This window comes from Oncorhynchus gorbuscha, linkage group LG01 (assembly GCF_021184085.1).
Source record: "Oncorhynchus gorbuscha isolate QuinsamMale2020 ecotype Even-year linkage group LG01, OgorEven_v1.0, whole genome shotgun sequence".
Classification (NCBI taxonomy): domain Eukaryota; kingdom Metazoa; phylum Chordata; class Actinopteri; order Salmoniformes; family Salmonidae; genus Oncorhynchus; species Oncorhynchus gorbuscha.
The window spans coordinates 82,204,486-82,229,114 of NC_060173.1; the positions used below are offsets into that span (position 1 = coordinate 82,204,486).

Below are 24,629 nucleotides of genomic sequence, written 5' to 3' on the forward strand. Positions count from 1 at the left end.
GGGTGCCACAGGATTCAATTCTCGGACCGACTCTTTTCTCTGTATACATAAATGATGGCGCTCTTGCTGCTGGTGAGTCTCTGATCCACCTCTACACAGACGACACCATTTTGTATACTTCTGGCCCTTCTTTGGACACTGTGTTAACTAACCTTCAGACAAGCTTCAATGCCATACAACTCTGCTTCCGTGGCCTCCAACTGCTCTTAAATGCAAGTAAAACTAAATGCATGCTCTTCAACCGATCGTTGACCACACCTGCCCACCCGTCCAGCAATCCTACTCTGGACGGTTCTGACTTAGAATATACCTAGGTGTCTGGTTAGACTGTAAACTCTCCTTCCAGACTCACATTAAGCATCTCCAATCCAAAATTAAATCTGGAATTGACTTCCTATTTCACAACAAAGCATCCTTCACTCATGCTGCCATACATACCCTCGTAAAACTGAGGAAGGAACGATAGGATAGTTCCTACCGTTTCTGAACTTCGGTGATGTCATTTACAAAATAGCCTCCAACACTCTACTCGGTAAATTGGATGCAGTCTATCACAGTGCCATCTGTTTTGTCACCAAAGCCCCATATACCTCCCACCACTGCGACCTGTATGCTCTTGTTGTCTGGCCCACGCTTCATACTCGTCACCAAACCCATTGGCTCCAGGTCATCTATAAGTCTTTGCTAGGTAAAGCCCAGCCTTATCCTAGCTCACTGGTCACCATAGCAGCACCCACCCGTAGCATGCGCTCCAGAGGGTATATCTCACTGGTCACCCCCAAAGCCAATTCCTCCTTTGTCCGCCTTTTCTTCAAGTTCTTCAAGTTCTCTGCTGCCAATGACTGGAACAAACTTCAAAAATCACTGAAAAAAATCACTTACTAACTTTAAGCACCAGCTGTCAGAGCACCTGTACATAGCCCATCTGTAAATAGCCCATCCAACTACCTCATCCCCCATACTGTTATTTATTTTGTTCTTTTGCACACCAGTATCTTTACCTGCACACTCATTTTCTGCACATCTATCACTCCAGTGTTTAATTGCTGTATTGTAATTATTTCGCCAATATGGCCTATTTATAGCCTCACCTCCCTTAACCTACCTCATTTCCACACACTGTATATATATACTTTTTTCTATTGTATTATTGACTGCATGTTTGTTTATTCCATGTGTAACTCTGTGTGTTGTTTGTGTCGCACTGCTTTGCTTTATCTTGACCAGGTCGCAGTTGTAAATGAGAACTTGTTCTCAACTAGCCTCTAAAATAAAAAATAAAAAATAATGTATTTCACATCTTCCTTAAGGATCCACGAGGGGGAACCACAGGGGGCACCCAAAGGTAGTCAGAGTCAGAAATCATCAAACTATACCAGGCAATGGTGTTATTATTGATAAAATAATAACTTGATTATTTCTTGCAACACGTATTATTTAGCCATAAATTGCCTAAACACGCTCATTCTGGTCATGCTTTCAATTTCAATGCAGATGCTGATCAAGGCTAAAGCAATCAATCACGGTTGCGTGAACTACAACTGAAAATACGCGATGCAAGCTCTAGCTGTTAAATGATTGTAAAACAACATCAAAGCGTATAAATATATATTCAACATACATACATACATACATAACATACATGTAGATTGTTTGTTCACCAGAGAAAAACGTGATATGTTTATCAGTATCGTTTACTTTGGTCTAATTCGTAACCACCGAATTTGAAAGTACAGGGAACAACAATAGCTTGCTTGCTAACAACACCTAGGAATTATGAATCCTTGCTCCGATATATCAATTTTATCCATTTTAGCTGTACTGGCAAATGTCGTATGTGTACAAGTTGAAGGAAGCCTTGGCTTTTCAGACGCAGGTGAATGTTGTAGCTAAGTAATGACTGTAACGTTAGCTAGCCTATCTTGCTAACGACAGTATTTTTTTCCCCCTATCCACTATTGTTGTTAGGTAACGTAGCTAGCTAGTTGGCTATTTAGCTAACTAGTCGGTTTATTTTGTGTAACATCCATATTACTGTATGATTGGTCTGTCAATTAATTCAGAGCAACGTTTGCTAGTAATAACGTTAGCTAACTACATAAGTTAGCTAAATTATCCATCAACATTAGCTAGTCCACGAAGAGCAATAATCTTGGGAATTTACTTAGCTAGCTACTAGCCATTTTAGCTAGTTAACGTACTAGCCATTAGTAAAGTAACTAGCTTACTAATTTCACATGAAATATAGCTACTATGTCTGATTAACAAGTTATTGTTGTATTCTTCCAGACTGCACATATCTTAAAGAAAATCAAAACACCACTCATTTTGGAACAAGATGTTTCTGTTACAATTCTGGCACAGTGATCAAATGGAAAGACATCTGGTCCACCTTTCAGGTAAGAAAGCTACACATGTCCTGTAGGTATACCATGGGTGCTTGCTTCATAACAGCTCACGATTAACTGTTGATACTCATGTGTACACCAAACACGAGACACGTTTTGTGTGTGTCTATATGCTCCCATACAATAAATTAGGCAAGTTACTGCAATGACATGATAGTTGTCGTTACTATGTTGTAACAGCAACAAACCAAACATTTCTCATATAAAGCATCTATCTGACTCTTCTTCAAGGTGCGAGTGACAGGTGAAGAAGGGGTCTACATTGTGTACCCCATGGAGGGGACCAGGAACTGCTACGAGCCAGGCCACTTCCTCACGTTGTCCTGGTGCCTGGTCAACCACTATTGGCCTCCCAGCCCCAGTGTGGCCAGGGAGAAGAGCCTGGACATCCCACTGGAACAGGAGGATGTGTGCTTCATGGTGAAGACCCCGAGGGCCAATTCTGAGCACTCTCTACATGTCAGGGGCAAACGTGAGATTATCTTATTGTTGTTGTTGGTAATTGCAGTTAACCTACCGGTTTGGTCTAAAGTTCAGAATGAGTATTAACAGCCATACTCTTTACTTACAGGGTTAAATAAAATACGATTTGGACTCTTTGCATGTGGCCTCGCCCTCTTCTACTTTGCTGGGGCTTTGTGTAGGTAAGGTTTTACCATTTTTACACTGTGTGTGTGTTAGTTATATTTAGTAACGCTCAATCCTATTGTCCTGGTAAACATCCAGTTTGAGACTTTAAAGGTCCAATGCAGACGTTTTTATCTCAACATCAAAACATTTCTGGGTAACAATTTAGTACTTCACTGTGATTGTTTTAAATTAAAATGGTCAAAAAGAAACAAAAATAGCTTCTCAGCTAAATGCAATTTCTGAAGCAATAATTTTGCTAGGACTGTCTGGGAGTGGTCTGAGAGATGGGCCTAATTGGAGGAGCTTTATGGGAGGGATGTGCAACCTGAAAACGTTCTGTTATTAGCAGAGAGGAGGGCAAGCTCTCTTAGTTGTTGGTCTATTAAATTATAAATAAAACCCCACCCAGCCAAACAAGCTGAAATTTCAGGTGGTCTTTTCAAACAGCTCTTACATTAAAAGTGTGTTATAATAATTTTCACAATTTCAGTATTATTCCAACCTCATAGTGTGTAAATATATAAAACACAGGAAAAATCACATTTTTGAATGCACTGCTCCTTTCAAAATTTGAATATTTCAGTAGCAGAAGAACCATCCAGTAGGCCACATATACAGGGCATCCGGAAAGTATTCAGTCCCCTTAACCGTCCTTCTACATCTGCATTGCTTGCTGTTTGGGGTTTTAGGCTGGGTTCCTGTGTAGAACTTTATGACATCGGCTGATGTAGAAGGGCTTTATAAATGAATTTGATTGATTGATTGATTGATGAGGTCAAAGAAATTGTCTGTAGAGCTCAGAGACAGGATTGTGTTGAGGCAAAGATCTGGGGAAGGGTACCAAAAAATGTTTGCAGCATGTGGCCCCCATCATTCTTAAATGGAAGAAGTTTGGAACACCTAGACTCTTCCTAGAGCTGTCCGTCTGGCCAAACTGAGCAATCGGGGGAGAAAGACCTTGGTCAGGGTGGTGACCAAGAACACGATGGTCACTCTGACAGAGATCCAGAGTTGATCAATGGAGATGGTTGTCCTTCTGGAAGATTCTCCCATATCTGCAGCACTCCCCCAATCAGGCTTTTATGGTAAAGTGGCCAGACGGAAGCCACTCCTCACTAAAAGGCACATGACAGCCTGCTTGTAGTCTGCCAAAAGACACTTAAAAACTCTCCGACCATGAGAAACAAGATTCTCTGGTTTGATGAAACCAAGATTGAACTCTTTGGTCTAAATGCCAAGCGTCACATCTGGAGGAAACCTGGCACCATCTCTACGGTGAAGCATGTTGGTGGCAGCATCATGCTGTGGGGATGTTTTTCAGAGGCAGGGACTGGGAGACGAGTTAGGATCGAGGCAAAGATGAACGGAGCAAAGTACAGCGAGATCCTTGATGAAAACCTGCTCCAGAGCACTCAGAACCTCAGACTGGGGGTGAAGGTTCACCTTCTAACAGGACGACGACTCAAAGCACACAGCCAAGACAACGCAAGAGTTTCTTCGGGACAAGTCTCTGAATGTCTTTGAGTGGCCCAGCCAGAGCCCAGACTTGAACCCGATCAAACATTTCTGGAGACCTGAAAATAGCTGTGCAGCAACGCACCCCATCCAACCTGACAGAGCTTGAGAGGATCTGCAAGAATAATGGGAGGAACTCCCCAAATACAGGTGTGCCAAGCTTGTAGCGTCATACCCAAGAAGACTCAATGCTGTAATCGCTGCCAAAGGTGCTTCAACAAAGTACTGAGTAAAGGGTCAGAATACTTATGTAAATGTGATATTTATGTTTTCTAAAAATCTGTTTTTGCTCTGTCATTATGCGGTATGGTGTGTAGATTGATGAGGATTTATTTTTGTTTTATACATTTTAGAGTAAGGCTGTAACGTAACAAAATGTGGAAAAAGTTCAGGGGTCTGAATACTTTCCGAAGGCACTGTAGTTCTACAACTGAATTGACCCTGTGATTGAGCTATTCTAGGTTGAATAGTGGTACTACAGAAAACAATAATGTATATTTTTCTTTTTTGGCAGGAGTTCTTTGTTTTTTTATTCCTCAGGAATCTCAGTGGGAGTTCTCTCCATTGTTGTCTTTCTGTTGTTGATCCTGAAAAACACTATACCGGTAAGAATCACCTTTAGGCTCAAGCTGTTATTGCTTTAGGCTATTTATAAAAGGAGCCCCACATTTCAATTTGACAAGCTTTGCTAATCAGTACGGTCAATGCACTCTACTTAATTTTCTTGCTTTGTTTTACCATAGCCCTTTACACGTGCATGCAGTGGCTGTATAGTAACATTCTATACATGACGTCAGAGCTCAGGGTCTCCACTTAACAGCTCTGTATGGGTTTTGACAGAAGTTGCTCCATCCCTCCGCCTAATGTGGCAACTTTTGTGGGTGAGGCTAGGTCTACATAAGGGAGCTAATTTTTTAAATATTACTAAAGATCTGACGAAGGCCGTGAGGCCAATACGTAAGCTTATTAAATATCAGTGATACTACCAAGAGCAGTGTGCGGTTTCCTTTTTCCTTCAATTTGGCAACTTTTGAAAAAAAATGTGTTGTCCGAGTAAAGGAAATGCTGTATTTACGAGGACTCAATGTATTTTGAAAGACGTTAAGGATTATAATAAATACTGCTTTGATCTCATGCAAGCAAGCCAAACACTCGTGCACTTCACTTTTCCAAATCATTAAACTCATGTAATATACAACCTGAAGAAGGCACAGTGATGCTGAAACATTTTAAACAAATAAATTACTGTGAGCTTGCAACTCTCCATAATTTTTTACAGCCTATAGTTTTCTCGCTGTTAGTCAGCACCTCTACCAACTTTCTTTGGGTGTGCACCAGCTCATGCTTTTTATTATTCAAGCAAGCAAAACAACAGTGAGTCCAAATGTGCACTTCACTTTTCCATATAATAACACTCATGTTAACATACTATATAAACGTTTATGATCACTATGTTTGATGTACAGTTACAAGTTAGCATGGTGTTATACCCTGGGTTGTCCTGAACAGAATGAGCCTGTTTCTTCTATTGTGAGAACATGCCGTGGACCACGCATCTGGGTCAAGTGGGCATAATTTGAAAGTTTTTTATATTGCCAACATGATTAGCTAAATAATAAAATATGACTTTACAGTGTTAGGTTATGCTTGTGGCTTGCTTCTGAAGTTGGTCCTGGTCAGTCCCTGGATGGGAGACCAGGGGCTGCTGGAAGTGGTGTTGGAGGGCCAGTAGGAGGCACTCTTTCCTCTGGTCTAAAAAATATCCCAATGCCCGAGGTCAGTGATTGGGGACACTGCCCTGTGCAGGGTGCCGTCTTTCGGATGTGATGTTAAATGGGTGTCCTGACTCTGAGGTCATTAAAGATCCCATGGCACTTCTCGTGAGTAGGGGTGTTAACCCTGGTGTCCTGGCTAAATTCCCAATTTGGCCCTCAAACCATCACGGTCACCTAATAATCCCCAGTTTACAATTGTCTCATTCATCCCCCTCCTCTCAACTGTAACTATTCCCCAGGTCGTTGCTGTAAATGAGAATGTGTTCTCAGTCAACTTACCTGGTAAAATAACGGATAAATAAATGTAAAGGTTTTCACAAGGCAATTCATAGAAGCAGATTGTAATTTTGGTGTGCTTAGAATGGAGTCATGAGTGCTTCTCTGAATTGCCTTATAATTTAGCTAGTCCTGCTCAAGGACACGTCGGCAGATTTTTCACTTTGTGAGCCAAATCCACTTATGTGTATTAAAGTAGTACTTTATTTTCCATATTTGGTGCCATATTCATAGCACGTAATGATTACATCAAGCTTGTGACTCTACAAACTTGTTGGATGCATTTGCTGTTTGTTTTGGTTGTGTTTCAGATTATTTTGTGCCCAATATACAGTGATGGGAAACAATTATTTGACCCCCTGCTGATTTTGTACATTTGCCCACAGACAAAGAAATGATCAGTCTATAATTTTAATGGTAGGTTTATTTGAACAGCGAGAGACAGAATAACAACAAAACAATCCAGAAAATGCTTGTCAAAAATGTTATAAAGTGATTTGCATTTTAATGAGGGAAATAAGTATTTGAACCCTCTGCAAAAACCTTGTTGGCAATCGGAGGTCAGACGTTTCTTGTAGTTGGCCACCGGGTTTGCACACATCTCAAGAGGGAATTTGTCCCACTCCTCTTTGCAGATCTTCTCCAAGTCATTAAGGTTTTGAGGCTGACGTTTGGCAACCCGAACCCTCAGCTCCCTCTACAGATTTTCTATGGGATTAAGGTCTGGAGACTGGCTAGGCCACTCCAGGACCTTAATGTGCTTCTTCTTGAGCCACTCCTTTGTTGCCTTGGCCGTGTGTTTTGGGTCATTGTCATGCTGGAATACCAATCCACATCCCATTTTCAATGCCCTGGTTGAGGGAAGGAGGTTCTCACCCAAGATTTGACGGTGCATGGCCCCATCCATCGTCCCTTTGATGCGGTGAAGTTGTCCTGTCCCCTTAGTAGAAAAACACCCCCAAAGCATAATTATTCCACCTCCATGTTTGACGGTGGGGATGGTGTTCTTGGGGTCATAGGCAGCATTCCTCCTCCTCCAAACACGGCGAGTTGAGTTGATGCCAAAGAGCTCCATTTTGGTCTCATCTGACCACAACACTTTCAACCAGTTGTCCTCTGAATCATTCAGATGTACATTGGCAAACTTCAGACGGGCATGTATATGTGCTTTCTTGAGCAGGGGGACCTTGCGGGCGCTGCAGGATTTCAGTCCTTCACGGCGTAGTGTGTTACCAATTGTTTTCTTGGTGACTATGGTCCCAGCTGCCTTGAGATCATTGACAATATCCTCCCGTGTAGTTCTGGGATGATTCCTCACCGTTCTCATGATCATTGCAACTCCACGAGGTGAGATCTTGCATGGAGCCCCAGGCTGAGGGAGATTGACAGTTATTTTGTGTTTCATCCATTTGCGAATAATTGCACCAACTGTTGTCACCTTCTCACCAAGCTGCTTGGCGATGGTCTTGTAGCCCATTCCAGCCTTGTGTAAGTCTACAATCTTGTCCCTGACAAGAGCTCTTTGGTCTTGGCCATGGCGGAGAGTTTGGAATCTGATTGATTGATTGCTTCTGTGGACAGGTGTCTTTTATACAGGTAACAAACTGAGATTAGGAGCACTCCCTTTAAGAGTGTGTTCCTAATCTCAGGTCGTTACCTGTATAAAAGACACCTGGGAGCCAGAAATCTTTCTGATTGAGAGGGGGTCGAATACTTATTTCCCTCATTAAAATGCAAATCACTTTATAACATTTTTGACATGTGTTTTTAGTGTTATTCTGTCTCTCACAGTTCAAATAAACCTACCATTAAAATTATAGACTGATAATTTATTTGTTAGTGGGCAAACGAGGATCAAATACTTTTTCCCTCACTGTAAATTAATAGTAAATAATGTATTGTCATTTTGGATGTACTTTTATTGTAAATAAGAATATAATAGGTCTCTAAATATATCTAGATTAATGACACTCTGCACTTTACCTCATAGTCATTGTATAATTTCATGTCCAGAGTACAGATACAAAACATTTGACACTGTCCCAATACTTTTGGAGCTCACTGTATATAAAAGGCCATCGCACTGCCTAAAGACTTGATCCAAATGATTAATCAGGGTGATTGATCGAAATTAGTTTTAGTTTAAAGTGATGGGACCAAACGTATACATATTCTTAGCTAGGAGATATGCCCTCCATAACCGAGGGTTAGCCTACCACCCCAGCTCCCTCAGAACTTGCCCTTTTGGACGAAGCCTCCACCGTGCCTGTAAAAATCAGATGGCCAGACCCCAAACGTGTCACTCTGGCCTGGCTTATCCTAAAGAGAGATGTCTTCTAACTGTAGAATCCAACATTTGGAGAGAGCTATTCAATAGAGAAAGAGTCCTCTGGGTGGCTCAGATGAATTAGGCTTACCTTATTATATTACCTGTCTGTGTCACCTTCAGAGGGCCATGTTCATCACGCTGTTTGGTGCTGGCTCTGGCCTGTCCTACCTGGGATACCAGACGCTGTTCAACCACTGGGAAGACATCACGACTCTCTACTGGAAACATGCCTTGGGTGAGTTGGTTTAGTTAAGAGATTGTTGCTTAAAATAAGGTCAGTAACTAGGACTTGAACAGTTCAGTTAGCAGTAGGAGGCATTTAGCCTACATTGAAATTCTGACTTTGTGAGGCCTTGCACATTTGAACCCAGTATGAACACTGTTTACATGAAGGCCCCTGATAAATTATAGGCTCTCACTACAGACATGATACTGTAATATATTCATGACTAATGAGGATGGGTCAGCGTCCACTCTGAGTCATTCACTCCCAGGAGTCTGTCATAATAAGAGGGCCAAGTGGATGTGCAGTGGTGAAGTAGACTACAGGTTACTGACTGCCTCTCCACACTCCTCAATGGAGTGGATTTGCTGCCAAATCAATTTGCCCTCTCTCTATGCACACACTGGGTTGAAAATGGTTGAATCCGCAGGCACGTTAGGATTAAGAGCGCGCGGCAATGCTGCTGGAACATTGATTTCTGTGCTTGGAAACAAAAAGGGCTTTGGGTGGATTAGCGTTCAAATGTGTTCTTTTCACCCTTCCTGGCATGCCTCAAATCCACTGGGTTCGACTGTTTCACTGTTCCAATTACACAGGGCTTTCAATTGGAGTATTTCATCTAACCCGTTACGTTTTTGTTACTGTGTCTTTGCTTATGTTGCTTTCTCTATAAAATATTATAATCACATAGAACTCAATTTCTCTCTCCCTCACTTCATCATTTTCTCTATTTCCAGGCTACCTGGTAGTAACGGGCCTGATCAGCTGGGCGGTTTGCTACAAGCACGGGCCCATCAGCAGCGAGCGCACCCTGTCCCTACTGACCTGGGGGCTCCAGTGCCTGGCCATGGGCCTCATGTACTACGGAGTGACCTACCCCCAGGCTTCCTACCTACTCCTGGGTATCCTGCTGGTGTTCAAGGCTCTGCCCTCTGCCTACAGACTGCTGCTGGGGACATGCAGGTACACAGTCAATTTGTGGTTTGACATGAGATATACTACTAAGGTGGATTTGGGTAATGGAGATGAATAGTATTGGCTTTTTAGCAGATGCTTTCGATCCAAAGTTGTGTGTTTGATTGATGGCTGTCCCTCCCTCTCTCCCCCAGGCTAACAGGGCGTCTACTTTCCTCTCTCCTGCGTGTGTTTGGGCATAGCAGGAAGCCCCAGGTACGCCTCCTCACAGATGAGGAGTACAGAGAGCAGGGGGAGGTGCACACCACAGCCTCCCTTGAGGAGCTCAGGAGGCTCTGCACTACGCCTGGCTTCCCTGCCTGGGAAATGGTCCTCCGACTACGCTCTCCACAACGGTACGGAACAAACAAGCAAACTACACCACTCACATCCTAACTAAAGTAGGACATATCTTGTCCTCAGGATCCAAATGAAATCATATTGTAATAGTCACATGCGCCGAATACAACCTTACAGTGAAATGCTTACTTACGAGCCCCTAACCGACAGTGCAGTTTAAAAAAATACGGATGAGAATAGCTCCCTGCATTTAAAACATCACAACAGTATGAGACTGACACACAAATATTCTGAACTTTCTGCTCTAAAAGCACCCAGCTGATGAGAGCTTAACTGAACGGAGTGCTGGTGAATGACTCAACTCTCTGCTAAATTACATTTGTAGGTTTGCAGCCTTCCTGACGGGCGGCGGCCACGTGACCCCGGGGGGAGCAGCAGAATCACGGACAGCAGTACGGCCCGGGAGCAGCCAACAACGAGGACATGCTCTTCACCTCTGCCCAGCACAGAGTGCTGGGGTTGGGCGCTGACGAGGACCTCAGCGAAGACGAGATGGACAGCTCCGTCAGGGCTCCGCCTACACCTAGCCCCCTCCCCCCTCTACACACCAACCACCCCCACCACCATGCCCCGTCCGGACAGCTCCGCCCCCTGGCTGCCCCCACCCTATCCCGCTCCTTTCTACCCTCCCTATCCTCCCACCCCTGCCGCCTTCACCCCGCCTTTAGAGCCCCATGTCATCGAGGATGTTGAGGAGGAGGACATGGAGCTGTTCTAAGATCAGATTTTAAACCTCTGTAGTGGACAAGTTGGTTCCTAATATGGCCAGTTAACACTAGGGGGCAATACCACTCAGGTTGATCTTTGGGGTCGAACATGCTGGCAAAAAATATTTAAGTGATTTATGAACTCAATTGATCAACATCTTCATACAGAATGAATCAACATAAAACACATTAACAGCTAGGAGTATAAATTAAGCTTCATCATATGTACCAAATAGAATTCCACTATAAATCTAGTCCGAGTGATTGTGAATCATAATTCCACCTAAGAGAAGACGGGGGACTTGGTGTGCCTATCCTATCCTGGCTCAGAGATATATGTATATTTTTAAGGGGCGGCCTTGAGTTAATCTGACTTTGGGGTTCCCACTCTACACTGCAAATGAAATCAAAGCAGAATTCTCCATATCAAATCCAAAACTCTGCATCATAATTGCAGGAATCACAAGAATGACTTTGAACTCATGTTTACAGCTCTCAGGTAAACCAGCAACAATCATGAGTACATTGTTTTTTCCTCCTCCGGTGTGTGGTAAGTGCCTGGGGTTATGAGACCTGCTTCCCTGCTGGGTAACTGTAACAAACTCTCACATACTCTTGGCTGTGGAATCCAGTCAACTACTATCTACCGCCCCCACCTGGCTGCTTAGGAAACTGCCGCCTTTGACAGCCAGAACAGCTGTAAACATCAAAGGGAGTTTTTGATTGGACCAAATCTGCCAAAAGCAATGTTTTTTCTCCCACAGGCCAGAAAGAAAAAAAAGTTTATTGTAATTTTATATCAAACAACATTTTTAATGTTTTTGTATTTTGGGAATGATGATTTGGGCCATTATGATCCAAGGATGATTCTTTTTAAGGTTTGTTTCAATTCATTAATAAAAAAAGCCCATCTTTTTTCCAGTGACATTGTATTGTGAACTGATGTTTCACCTTAAAGAGATACAAAAAGGCCACGGAGCACTGAGAGTAGTAAAGGCTGCCTGATTTAAAATACATTGGCTTAGGCTACGCAGCAGACAAGCCATGCCATGTAAAATGCTCAGGTCATTACAACGTCTGAACAGTTTTAGATAGTCCTGGAGGAAAGCAGTTTGACATACTTGCAATTTCTGTCTAAATAAGACTGTAGTTAAATATTTTATGTTTGTGAAATTTTGGCCAGGCATTAGACAAATATGCATGTGAAAATATATTCAGGGGGGGGGGGTCTCCATAACTAATGGAGTTATAGTTAAATAGACATTACAGACCCTGAAAGCCTGGTGGATATCAGATCTGACACGATCACTTCATAAACCTTTTTTAAATAAGTATTTTTCCACGGCATCAGTGGTTGATAGTCAGACTAGACACAGTAAACATTTACATGTAATAGATAGCAGGGCCACATTCAGGAGAGCAACTTGTTCCAGATACAGCCTAATATGTAGAACAAACATGTCTAACTTTCTGTCAATTCCAATCATAACTTTTCTCTCTGCAATGTTCCACAACATTTTCTTATTGAACGTGCCCCTAAACTCTATGGAAGCAGCCATTACACACATGGCTATTTAGATTGAGTGTGTCATTTCTGCATGAGTGTGAATCACCAACCTATGACGAGGCTCAGGCACTTGATCAGTTTGAGGGCCATTGAGACAAATATAACCCTATTCAATCAAACATAATATCCAGATTTCCAAGTTTAAAAAAAAAACCTTACAATTTTTACATCCATTTGAACGTGCAACAGTAGCTACTTCAAGGCAAGAGCTTTTCCTCAGATCCCTAAAGGCACTGGTTAAGTCCTCTGCTAAGTGGAAAAATATAACCTCTCATTTTGGCTTGTATTTTTCTTCTGTCCAGTCTGTAAAATCATACTCTTCACTCTTTTAATAACTGGTCTTCCGCCAGCACTTGACTGGGGACAGTTCCTCAAAATGTGCAATGTGTTTACTGTGTGTGGCCAGTGGGGAGGGGTGGTTGGTCTGCAGGCATAGGGGGATCCTGGTCAGGTAGGGGGATTCCCCCCTGAGAGGATCCCGTCTGTGGGGACCTGCTGGGGGGGGTCTTGAGATGAGGACTGGGAGGTTTCCTCTGTTGGTTCATCTATGCTGATCTCATTGATCTCCTACCAAACAGAGCAAAGGTAAAGTGTTGCATCATAGTTATTTGTAATACTGTAAGTATAGTACTTGGCACAGATATGCAAAAATACCCTCATAAAATACAGTTCTAAAGGCAGGTATTATATTCTCACCTTTCTTCAAAATGGAACACATGACATAAAAAAGGCAATTCTCAGGAGGACATTATACAACATGGAACCTTGGCTGGAACGTGCACAAATCCCTAGATAAACCACCTGTGTTCCACATAAAACTACCTACTGTTTAATTCTCTGCCCAGTGACAGCACCTTTGGGCCCAGCCTCAAATCACAGCCTGAACCTAGAAGTCTATGCCTAAACCCCAGGAGCTGCCACCCTGTCTACCTACCTCGAGCGGCTGATGGTTGTTGGCAGGGCTGCTCCTGGCCAGGACAGCGATCTCTCTGATCTGGTGCAGGGCGAAGGCCAGGGAGACCCAGGGCGAGGCGGACACCACCCAGGCGGGCTTGCTCATGTCCTCCTGCTCCTCCTGGTGCTTGGTCTTCCTTGGTGGTGGCGTTGTTGCGGCGACGTTATCTGATTGGATAACGTCGATGGTTGCTATGGGAACAGGACTGGAGGGGACGGGAATGTTCTCCGCCAGCATTTTGGTATCTGGAAAACAACGTAAGCAACATTTTTCATAACGATTAAAAATGCTTATTCTGCTAAGATGTCTGGCCTAACAACTACCGCTATTATTGACATCCTAAACATGATTGATTCAGCATTCTAATGTCTGAATATCTCAGTTGCTGATAGAAAAACTGGATTTAAAGTTAGTGGTAGTGCTTGCCACATTGGGAGCCAGTCACTTCTCCATTAAGGGGCATAATAGGTGCAGCAAATGCTGTTTTCCTGCCCATACAGAGGCACAGTCTGAAGCAGACAGGGTAGGATAGGATCAACTTTATTAACACATACTTTTCTCCCCACTCTGCACAGCCAGCCATTGGATGAGAGCGAAGAGGAGGAGGATGACGAGGGAGGCGATTCCTATCCCTCTGAAGGTGTGGGCTGCTCCTAAACCATAACCCAAATAGACAAAGGTGTTCACAGTATTTCTTAATTCCAAATCAACCCCTAGCCCTTACTCCCTAGGCCAGGGGTATTCAACTCTTACCCTATGAGGTCTGAAGCCTGCTGGTTTTCTGTTCTACCTGATAATTAATTATACATATCTGGTGTCCCAGGTCTAAATCAGTCCCTGATTAGAAGGGAACAATGAAAGAATGCAGTGGAACTGGCTTCGAGGTTCAGCATTGAGTTTGAGTTCCCTACGCTTTGGAAACAAAATCTTCAAATACATTTATGTATTTCACTCATTTCTTTTCAAATGAAACTGAAAATAAATATCAATTTCAGCACTGTAAGGGATATATTTTACCCCCCCCCAGAGCATAGAGAGAGACACACAGAGTTGTTATTCTGAGAGTGCAGCCAAATACATTCCAGACCATAAACTTCCTATCCTTACGATTTAGATGGGACTTGTGGTAGTTTATTAAGAGTTAAGACCTGGATTATTTTATGAAAACCACAGAGGACAGGGCATGTTTATAAGGAGGGGAGGCGTTGTAAAACCTTTTGAAAACGTTGAAGGTATAATCCGGATTACTGCTCTTCTCAATGGTCATTTAAATTCATGCACATTTAACAAATTGTACCTTTTAACAAGTGACAATAGTTCCATCTCTCTCATTGGTTGAACTGGGAGACACGCAATTCAATTCAATGCAATTTCGAAACAATCCAGCTGGGGTTTTTCCATCACAGTGGCTCTTACCAAAGAAGTTGACAAACACTCCCCCCACCATGGCCCCACAGCCCCGGCCCAGCCCCAGGTGCAGGCCCTGGAGGATACCCTGGGCAGAGGTCCTCAGCTCTGGAGGTACAGCAGCACTCAGGTAGGAGATACACGCTGCCCACACTGAGGCATGGGTCACACCTAGATACACAGAGATACAGAGAGACTGAGTGCAAGAGAGAAACGCACACTCGGGCACATCTCCACAAATACGCATACGACGTTATACTAGGTCAGGGCAGGGAGTAATACGATTAGGACAAGTTATTGGCTTGTTCATTTAATATCATGAACCCCCCCCCCAGAGATATACAGTAGTGGGTCATGAAAAGAAACATCTGTAGAACAAACAAACATTTAAATGAAGTCCCTTTCACATCTTTGTATATAACCAGAAACAAACAAGCAGACCCGTTAAACTGTCATTTGTTTTCATTAAAAGCGGTATACAACACCATTTGGGAGGGAAAATAAATACATTTTGGGAGACATTTTCTAATTGATGTCAAAGGGAGGACACGTCCTGTGTGTGTTCGTGACAGGTGACAGGCGAGAGAGAGTGGACTTAACCATAGTCATTAACACTCGCTTGGGTGTGTCATGTTTGAACTGGCTCAACTAGCCAGTTTACATCCAACACGCCTCGTTTTCTCATTGTATAGCTACCAATAATAGGACAAAGCTATCAAACCTGCTACCATACCCTCCTTATCCCTGTCTGGCTTGCCTCGCCCCCTATTCAGCTCTTTAGCTAGCCCATATCGTCACTATCCTCCCACACCAGAGCTGCGGCCATCACTTGTGTCTTTGTCTGTTACGGTCATACCACTTCCTTTAGAATTGTGGAGATTTTGAAATGAGATTGTGTGTGTCTCTAAACATAGTTATTTGGTGTTGTTACTCCGCTAGTGAATGATTACAATCATGATAAGCAGCCTTCAATGTTACTTATTCGCGTATAGCTGCAACGTTGTAATTCATGGCCTAAATGTGGCTATCAGAGTAGTCCAGATACGGAGGAAAGGGGCGTTTTCCAGGCGAAGGACAAGCTTTTCTTGTCATTGAGGGGAGCTATCCTTTCCTGAATTGAACTCTGAGAGGCAACATGGCAACAGCGTAAGTGCACTGAGGACTCCCAGTCCAAACACGACTTCCTCCTCCTTTCAATCTAATGTCAACATTTATGCTAAGCTAAGTCAATAGATATCACATGCGTTGCAGTGCCGCGACCCGGTGTAGCCTCACCTTGAAGGACCTCCATGGGCAGGACAACCCAGGCGTTCTCCAGGTAGGAAATGTACAGATAGCGGGCCGTGTTGCAGGCCAGCCCGATGTACAGCACCCTAGGGAGGAAAAGGGGAGGAGGAGAAGGTCGGATAACACTATTTCAATAGTACACTACAGATGGTTTATAGATGAACTTTCACCTCTTTGTTTAACTAACCATCCACCACTCCCCAACATAACCCTAAAACTATCCTAAAGCTATAGCAAGTTATTACATATCAACAGAGTTGCAGGTGAAAGTAAGGCCAAAGCTCAGAGGTTAAATCCGAACTGTCCCTGAACAGACTTCTATATAATTCTGAGCAGACTTCTATATCATTCTGAGCAGACTTCTATATCATTCTGAGCAGACTTCTATATCATTCTGAGCAGACTTCTATATCATTCTGAGCAGACTTCTATATCATTCTGAGCAGACTTCTATATCATTCTGAACAGACTTCTATATCATTCTGAGCAGACTTCTATATCATTCTGAGCAGACTTCTATATCATTCTGAGCAGACTTCTATATCATTCTGAGCAGACTTCTATATCATTCTGAGCAGACTTCTATATCATTCTGAGCAGACTTCTATATCATTCTGAACAGACTTCTATATCATTCTGAGCAGACTTCTATATCATTCTGAGCAGACTTCTATATCATTCTGAGCAGACTTCTATATCATTCTGAGCAGACTTCTATATCATTCTGAGCAGACTTCTATATCATTCTGAGCAGACTTCTATATCATTCTGAGCAGACTTCTATATCATTCTGAGCAGACTTCTATATCATTCTGAGCAGACTTCTATATCATTCTGAACATAATTCTATGTCCTTCATTCCCACACTGTTGGATGTTTGGTGCCCGTCTCCTATGACAACATCCTGTCCAATCAAACCCTTGACCTGATTCACCATACCCCCCCCCCCCAGAAATGTGCTTTTCCATACACTGAGTATACCAAACATTAGGAACACCTTTCTAATATTGAGTTGCACCCTCTCCCCTTTTATTGCCCTCAGAACAGCTTCAATTCGTTGGGTCATGCACTCTACAAGGTGTCAAAAGTGTTCCACAGGGATGCTGGCCCATGTTGACTGGAATGCTTCCCACAGTTGTGTCAAGTTGGCTTGATGCCCTTTCGGTGGGGGACCATTCTTGATACACATGGGAAACTATTGAGCATGAAAAACCCAGCAGTGTAGCAGTTATTGAAACAAACAAAGGCGCATGACACCTACTACCAATACCCTGTTCAAAGGCACTTCAATCTTTTGTCTTGCCCATTCAACCTCCTGAATGGCACATGTACACAATCAATGTCTCAAGTGTCTCAAGGCTTAAAAATCCTTCTTTAACCTGTCTCCTACTCTCATCTACTGATTGAAGTGGATTCAACAAGTGACATCAATAAGGGATCATAGCTTTCACCTGGAGTGTGTGTTGTGTATACTCAGTGTATGTGGGCATGAACACATTACAACTACAAAAACATTATGCAAATATACTGACACATTTAACAATTCCAGTTTACATACTGTATGCATATTTTACATATATTGACCTTGGACATGCAATGCTATAGGTACTGTTTTAGGCTTTTTCTCTCATGGGCTATTTTCGAGCTGGGTGTGTGTGGCTCTTTAAGCTTGTGTCATACAGTGAGTCATTCTAACCCCGGGGCAGGCTGTGTCTGACAACACTAGGACCAGTCACAAGGACCAGATAACTGCTGCACAGAGACTAGAGCTGGACAGGAAAGGAGGCATGCACAGACTCATACACACAGCAGTCATCTAACTGGTCGATGTGTTACCATACACAGACACAAACAGACACAGACAGCAACGACTAATTCCGTATTTATCTCCACATAGTCTTATGCCCCATGTAAATCTCAGACATGGAGAGATACCCATGCAAATCTTAGCGTGAGACAGGTAATTTGAATAACAGCTTAATATGAAAAGCCCCTGCGCAGTGTTTCTGTGCTCACCAATCGATCCGCACAGGCATTTAGTTCAGGAGATCAATGGAGAGCCTCATGCTGAAGTAATGGACAGGATTGGGTTATACGCACACACATCCCCAGAGGAACAAAAGGCTTCCACAGGCCCTGCCAGCAGCCCAGGCAGAAACCAGGCCATCAAACAAAGATCTGACAGAGTCCAGACACACACACCACACACACAGTGAAACTATGTGGGAGAAGAGCAGAGCTCTCCTCCATCGATTCAGCACAGCACTGTCCATTCATTTTCTACAATGCTGATGGCATTGTAAAAAGTATAAATATTGGTGTAAATGTTAGTTGTTTTTACACATGTACCTGTATTAGTACTGCATACAGTGCTTTTTACAAACTAATCCATAGTTAGTTTATAGTTTGTTGATAATATGAATGCAATGGTTAGAGACTTTCCCATTGTCTAGGAAACTGCTCTGGCTGCACTTAAAACAACCATATTTGAATAACATAAGCAGCACATTGTAGCTTTGTACTGGGAGACCAGCCCTTGGCTAACCCTTGTTATTACAAATGATTCATCCTGTTCATAGATAGGCGTGGGTGATTTGGCAAGTGTCACCCGCCTGAGAAATATCACAGGGCAGACGGGAGACGGAAGAACTGACAAAAAAAATCCTCTAAGCTCTCAGGATGGGTCTTCCTGTTTACCAATGTTTCTTTCCTTTCCCTTAAGCAAAACGCTGCATTTAAAGCTTTGGAAAATAGCAAATGTCTAAAGAAAAACAGCTTGTCCATTCTGCAAACTGTGTGCCAATTTGGGCAATGCCCACTTAGTCAACATCTCTCTCTCTCTCTCTCTCTCTCTCTCTCTCTCTCTCTCTCTCTCTCTCTCTCTCTCTCTCTCTCTCTCTCTCTCTCTCTCTCTCTCTCTCTCTCTCTCTCTCTCTCTCTCTCTCTCTCTCTCTCTCTCTCTCTCTCTCTCTCTCTCTCTCTCTCTCTCTCTCTCTCTCTCTCTCTCTCTCTCTCTCTCTCTCTCTCTCTCTCTCTCTCTCTCTCTCTCTCTCTCTCTCTCTCTCTCTCGACAATAAATCACAATTTAGAAAGAGACCACACTAGCTGGAGGGAGTAGGTTTCCCTCTTAGAAATTTAGCAGAGCTCTCCCAATGTCTGTCATCCTATGAATTGACAGTATGTTTGTTTGAGGCTGTTGGGCAGACTGCTATAGCCTATGTAGCACACCTACGTCTTCCGTTAGCAGGCTACTACATCACCCCTGAAACTCCCTTACACTCCACTCACTCATTGTGTCACTCTAGCACGCAGCTTACTGGTCAAGTTCCCACAGGGACAGGGCAGGAAATTCACATAGATTGTCGATTCACTGAATTCACTGAATGCTTGAGGTTATTTAAATTCACTGACAAAAAGTAAACAAGTGTAAAGTCTGAACAAATGATGATTTCTGATACGCCTAAATCCCATCAAATCTCCAAGAACGTTGGCTATTATGTGGAATTCAATCAAACTGAAATAAATCAAATAATATTGTGACTTTGCATATAACTATACTAGAATAATCTAATTTTGGCCTTGCTTTTGTTGCATGGTTCCAGATCAGTTTGTGCTGTCTAGCTAACTTCTAGGGTTATTGTCTCGCAGGAGTTGACAGGACGTACAGAAACACAAACAGATCTGGGACCGGGCTATTGCTTTTGACCCATGCCCCCTTGATATACCTTATATGGCCGATGAGCTCGATGAGCTTGTGGCTGATGAAGTAGGCTACCAGCTCCGAGATGTGGCTCAGCACCGAGCAGACTCCAAAAAGCGTGGTGGTCCCCTTCAGGTCCTCCAGGTGCCAGTAGAGGAAAGTGAACACGAAGCCGTAGCCGAATCCCATGAACCAGGCCACGAAGAGCACCGAGCCGTATTGCACACTGCACAGCAGCCGAAGGAGGTCCCAGTAAAGGAACCGCTGGCTGATGGAACTTTGAGATTCTAACGATTCCACCGTATGCCCTTCGGGAGATGAAACGTCACCGGACGTTTGAGGAGATTCCATATCCTGTCTCTTATCCTCCTTCACCTGTGCCTCCATTGGCCGATGGTCATTAGTACTACTCTCAAAGTAGAACTGAGTAGACACTACTAAAGCAACGGCCATCAGGACGCCAAAGACAATAAAGGCTATTTGGTAGTTCTTGTAGTCAGGCACGATGCAGCCGGTGCCCTGGATGAAGAGCTTGATGTGGGTGTGGTCGATCCAGATGCCCACGCACAGCATTGCCAGGCCCCAGCCCAGGGATCCCCACATCCTCTGCAGACCATAGCGGTCCCGGTGGGGGCCCAGGTACTGCAGGGTGCGCGTGTCCACGATGGTCATGGCCGGAGCACTGAAGAACTCGCCGATGATGATGACCAGCAGGATCAGGAGGAAGATGGTCTCCACCTGGTCGTGGTTGGAGATGATGACATAGACTTTGGTAGTGGTGGTTGTGGCGGTTGGTTTGGTCATGGTCAGATTTGAGGCAGGTTTTGTTGCTGCTGTTTTTGTTGTTGTTGTTTTTGTTTTGTTGGTGGTGGTGGTGGTGGTGGAGGTGGAGGGGGAAGATGTCAACATTGTTGTGGAGATGGTGGAGGAAGGCACAGGTCCCGTGACAGTACTGGGTCCAGTGATATTACCACCATCGCTCCTCACATACCTGTGCAGGGGACCGCTAACTGAGTCTGATGCAAAAGGGAGGGGGAAAAAGTCTCCACTCGCACCCCTGCGGTTCCTGCTGTGATTGGCCAACGGACCGATCTGGGCGGGACTGGTGGGGGACACGACTGTAGGTTTCCTTTCCACGCAGGTCATGGAGGCAGGCTTGATGAAGCCGATGCCGCAGTTGAACACCAACCAGCAGAAAACGGAGAACAGCAGCACCACCTTGCCCTTCTTGAAGCGGTCCGCCACCACCCCCCAAAAGGGGGCGCTGCAGAATTCTATGAAGTACCGAATCCCGACCAGCAGGCCACTCTGGCTGGGCGTCATGCCCAGTTGCTTGTAGTAGACAGACAGCAACGGGTGCAGGGACCCATAGGCTGCATAGAAGAAGAAGTAGAAGACCTTGGAGATGAGTAGGTGGTTGTCGATCTGCACGCAGTTCCTCTCCAGGCAGTCATTGCTGGGGGTGTCAGATGTGTCTGTCGGGGGTGATGCCGGACCTTGGGAGGCAGCGGTGGTGTCCGCACCTGCTGCCATCTGATCCAAGGTTTTGGACAGGGTGTTGAAGGGTTCTGCCATGACGTACTTCCTCTTCTGATCCTCCTCGTCGTCTGTCAAGATGGCCACCTGGTCGTCACTCGCCATCTCCCTGGGGGGAGGGGGAGGGGGAGATGGAGAGAGATGACTGAAACAGTTTTTCACCCCCACCAGAATTAAAGGAACAATGTGTAATAAACATTTCTGACCCAGACAATTTTGGCAAGCTATGGGAGATGGGCTGGCATGTCCATAAGATTGCAATAATAGTTCTAAAACACATTTTGAAGCTGTATCTTTTTTTGTTAGCAAAGACTCAAACGACAACAAAAACATAAACAATGGAGTAATACAACACTTTGGGTTATGACAGGCTAAGACAATAACCTGTAATAAGCCGATAAGGCATTTATTCTGAATGTCTGTCACCTTACCTACATTTCAGCACAACTGAACAGGACATTTGATTCAATAAACCTTTTCAAAACACATGGTGTTGTTACTCGACTGTGTTAAATTCATTTCCATGAACTCTGGGCCAAAAAAAGATGTTGGAGGGGCCTCAACATTATATTTCCCAGCATGCTTTGTTGCAGGTTGATAGATTTAAAAAAAAACTGTTTCCTCAAGCACATTGATTGATTAATCTTATAATCTAAACTAATCCAATCTGTAAGGGTTGGATTTATTGCGCCTGTTACTGAGATAGTTGTTCCAGTTTAGATGGTCTTGGTTGTGAAATCAAAATAGCAGTTATTGAAGGTTGTGAATGACTACACACTAAAGTATTGAATGCAACAATGATGTCTCTGTCACTAACAAACACAGGCATGGGTTGATTTCTCTCACATTCACTCCAGCCTTCGAACAGCAACCCAAGTGTCTTGTGTTTAAAACCTAAACGCCTTGTCCCGAATAAACATTTTCCTGTGTGTAAAAAGCTTTACAGTGAGTAAACATGTTCTGGAATTGACTTGTGATTACAATCCAAACACTGTGACTCATTTTCATCGATATTCTAAATGCCTTGACATGCTTAAAAAGTGTTACAAATAAATGTTGAGCTATGTGTTCACATCCTAAAGACTTGGTTTTAGAGTGACGGAGTATGATGTTCAAGCTCTTACATTTTGTTAGGGCTAGGGTATATGAAAGACTTGGAACATATATAATAGCCCATTTGGCTACTGCCTCTACAGCAGGAGACATGACTTCACTATTCCCTGTAGCCTATACAATTATAAATGGTAGCCTGTAACTGTATAACTGTTCTCAGACCAGACAGACATTGCCTGAGAGAAATATATGACTGGAGAATAATAAGCTGTTTCATTGCCGCAGCTCTGACAAAACGTATCATGTCCTTAGAAACGTTTCTTCTTTGTAACCACGCATTCAATTGTTGTTTTCTCTATTCACCTTAAAATGGTAAAGAAACACCGAAGGGACATATCTAAGCCTGTTATTCCTGTGAACACAAATAAATATATTATTAAGATGAAGGGAAAAAAATAAAACTAATCGACAAAGATATTTTCTTACCAAAATTATTGTTTCAAAGTTTCAAGGTTGTTGGAGGATAGACCGCTTGTATAGAATGTAGCCTATCTTCTTGAGTCCATCATTTAGGTGTCCAATTGGCGACGACTGTCATCGGGTGAATAAACTGTCGTTTAAAGTCACACATTGACAAACAAAAAACATGTGTTCAATAGTAATCACATTTATATGGGGCAAGTAATATTGAACGCGTCTATTTCAGAGAAGTTTGCATTGACGTCATTTCTCACCTGCCCACGACTGCCAAACCATTTCGGAGTTCGAGACACTGCTGCTGTGGAAGGGATTGCGCACACACAGTCTAAAATTAGTCTGGCGGCCGAGCATTGAATCAATGAGTGCATCTCAATAGTCTGAAGTGGTTTCCTCTCCTTGTCTATTCACGTAATTGACACAAATCCAAAAACGAAAAAACAGGATGGATGAAAATAATATGGCAGTAAGCAAATGGGGAGTTGCTTTTACATCTCAATTTATTTCATAAGTGCAGACAAAGGAAAGGAGCAGAGGAAGACAGTTTTGAGAGTTGAGATGAGCCCTATTCCCCCATAGAACAACTGCCTTTGTGCCTGTCGAGCAAGGCACTTGGGGTAACGTGGGGGTAACTAGCTCCCCCTAAGAACAATGTCCAATTGCTGACACAAAAAAGCAACATTTGGATAAAATGTGGTATGTGGGTGACTGTCATGCTTAGGCAAACAAACTATGAAGGGAAATAGGTGTCTACAGTTGACTCTTTTGTTGTTATTTAACTAAATGTTGTTTTCAGAAAAGGGTTTTTAGAAAAATGTTCTACTAATATGTGCCCTTCTTTGCATGGTATTGGAAAACCTCCCTGATCTTTGTGGTTGAATCTGTGTTTGAAATGCGCTGCTTGACTGAGGAACCTTATAGATAATCGTATGTTTGGGGTAATCGTATGTTTGGGGTACAGAGATGAGGAAGCCATTTGGGGTACAGAGATGAGGAAGCCAATGACTCAAGCCATTTCAGCTTTACAATTTTTATTTATTTGTAAAACTTTGACATTATGGGGTATTGTGTGTTGGCCAGTGACAAAACAATCTCAAGTTAACCATAGGTGTCTAAGCCCTGTCTAAACTGGAGGGTGTTCTACTAAGGTATATGGAATTGTTTTAAGAAGGTCATACCAACTATTTGATTTAGAATTTGAAGACCCCTTGAAGTAACAGTAAAAATGGAAAACAATTATTTGATGAAAAATTAAATGTGTTCGTATGGTCTTATATTCTTGGTTTTCTTGTTTGCTTATGGCAGAATACAGTTAATTCAATGCTATCTTAGTGCCAGCCTCTGACTGTGGTGGTATGTACAGCTACAAAGAATATAGATGAAAACTATCTCGGTGGGTAGTGAGGTCTGCAGCTTATCATGAGAAACTCTATCTCAGCCATGCAATAGCTCGAGACTTCCTTAGATATC

At 43.3% G+C, this 24,629-nt stretch overlaps 2 protein-coding genes across 3 annotated transcripts; one reads left to right on the forward strand and one right to left on the reverse strand.

Moving 5' to 3' along the window:
- Window positions 1-1,688: 1,688 nt before the first annotated feature.
- nemp2 (nuclear envelope integral membrane protein 2) lies at window positions 1,689-12,102 on the forward strand. Of its 2 annotated transcripts, none has more exons than XM_046362531.1 (9): window positions 1,689-1,876; window positions 2,290-2,399; window positions 2,640-2,880; window positions 2,980-3,052; window positions 5,068-5,158; window positions 9,054-9,168; window positions 9,894-10,119; window positions 10,266-10,466; window positions 10,796-12,102. In XM_046362531.1, the coding sequence occupies exons 1-9, from the start codon at window positions 1,777-1,779 to the stop codon at window positions 10,938-10,940; spliced, it is 1,302 nt and encodes a 433-aa protein (XP_046218487.1). In that variant the 5' UTR covers window positions 1,689-1,776; the 3' UTR covers window positions 10,941-12,102. The 2 variants fall into 2 exon arrangements, with proteins under 2 accessions (XP_046218487.1, XP_046218498.1); XM_046362542.1 differs by having other exon boundaries at window positions 10,317-10,466.
- mfsd6b (major facilitator superfamily domain containing 6b) lies at window positions 11,944-23,511 on the reverse strand. Its single transcript, XM_046362520.1, has 8 exons — window positions 23,417-23,511; window positions 23,169-23,292; window positions 20,119-21,738; window positions 16,382-16,479; window positions 15,116-15,277; window positions 14,254-14,352; window positions 13,679-13,944; window positions 11,944-13,311 (listed from the first exon to the last, which is right to left on the reverse strand). Exons 3-8 carry the CDS (start codon window positions 21,732-21,734, stop codon window positions 13,192-13,194), a joined length of 2,361 nt encoding a protein of 786 aa, XP_046218476.1. The 5' UTR covers window positions 21,735-21,738; window positions 23,169-23,292; window positions 23,417-23,511; the 3' UTR covers window positions 11,944-13,191.
- Window positions 23,512-24,629: the final 1,118 nt, after the last annotated feature.

What these genes read in the sequence shown, in the direction of transcription:
- nemp2 (XM_046362531.1), top strand. Translation starts at nt 1,777, where the DNA reads ATGAATCCTTGCTCCGATATATCAATTTTATCCATTTTAGCTGTACTG. An exon ending in TCCTGAAAAACACTATACCG is followed by an intron (nt 5,159 to 9,053) that starts GTAAGAATCACC and finishes TGTCACCTTCAG; the next exon opens with AGGGCCATGTTCATCACGCT. An exon ending in CGACTACGCTCTCCACAACG is followed by an intron (nt 10,467 to 10,795) that starts GTACGGAACAAA and finishes TTACATTTGTAG; the next exon opens with GTTTGCAGCCTTCCTGACGG.
- mfsd6b (XM_046362520.1), bottom strand. Translation starts at nt 21,734, where the DNA reads ATGGCGAGTGACGACCAGGTGGCCATCTTGACAGACGACGAGGAGGAT. An exon ending in GCCCATGGAGGTCCTTCAAG is followed by an intron (nt 15,278 to 16,381) that starts GTGAGGCTACAC and finishes CTGTGTATCTAG; the next exon opens with GTGTGACCCATGCCTCAGTG. An exon ending in TGTGCAGAGTGGGGAGAAAA is followed by an intron (nt 13,945 to 14,253) that starts GTATGTGTTAAT and finishes GTTGTTTTCCAG; the next exon opens with ATACCAAAATGCTGGCGGAG.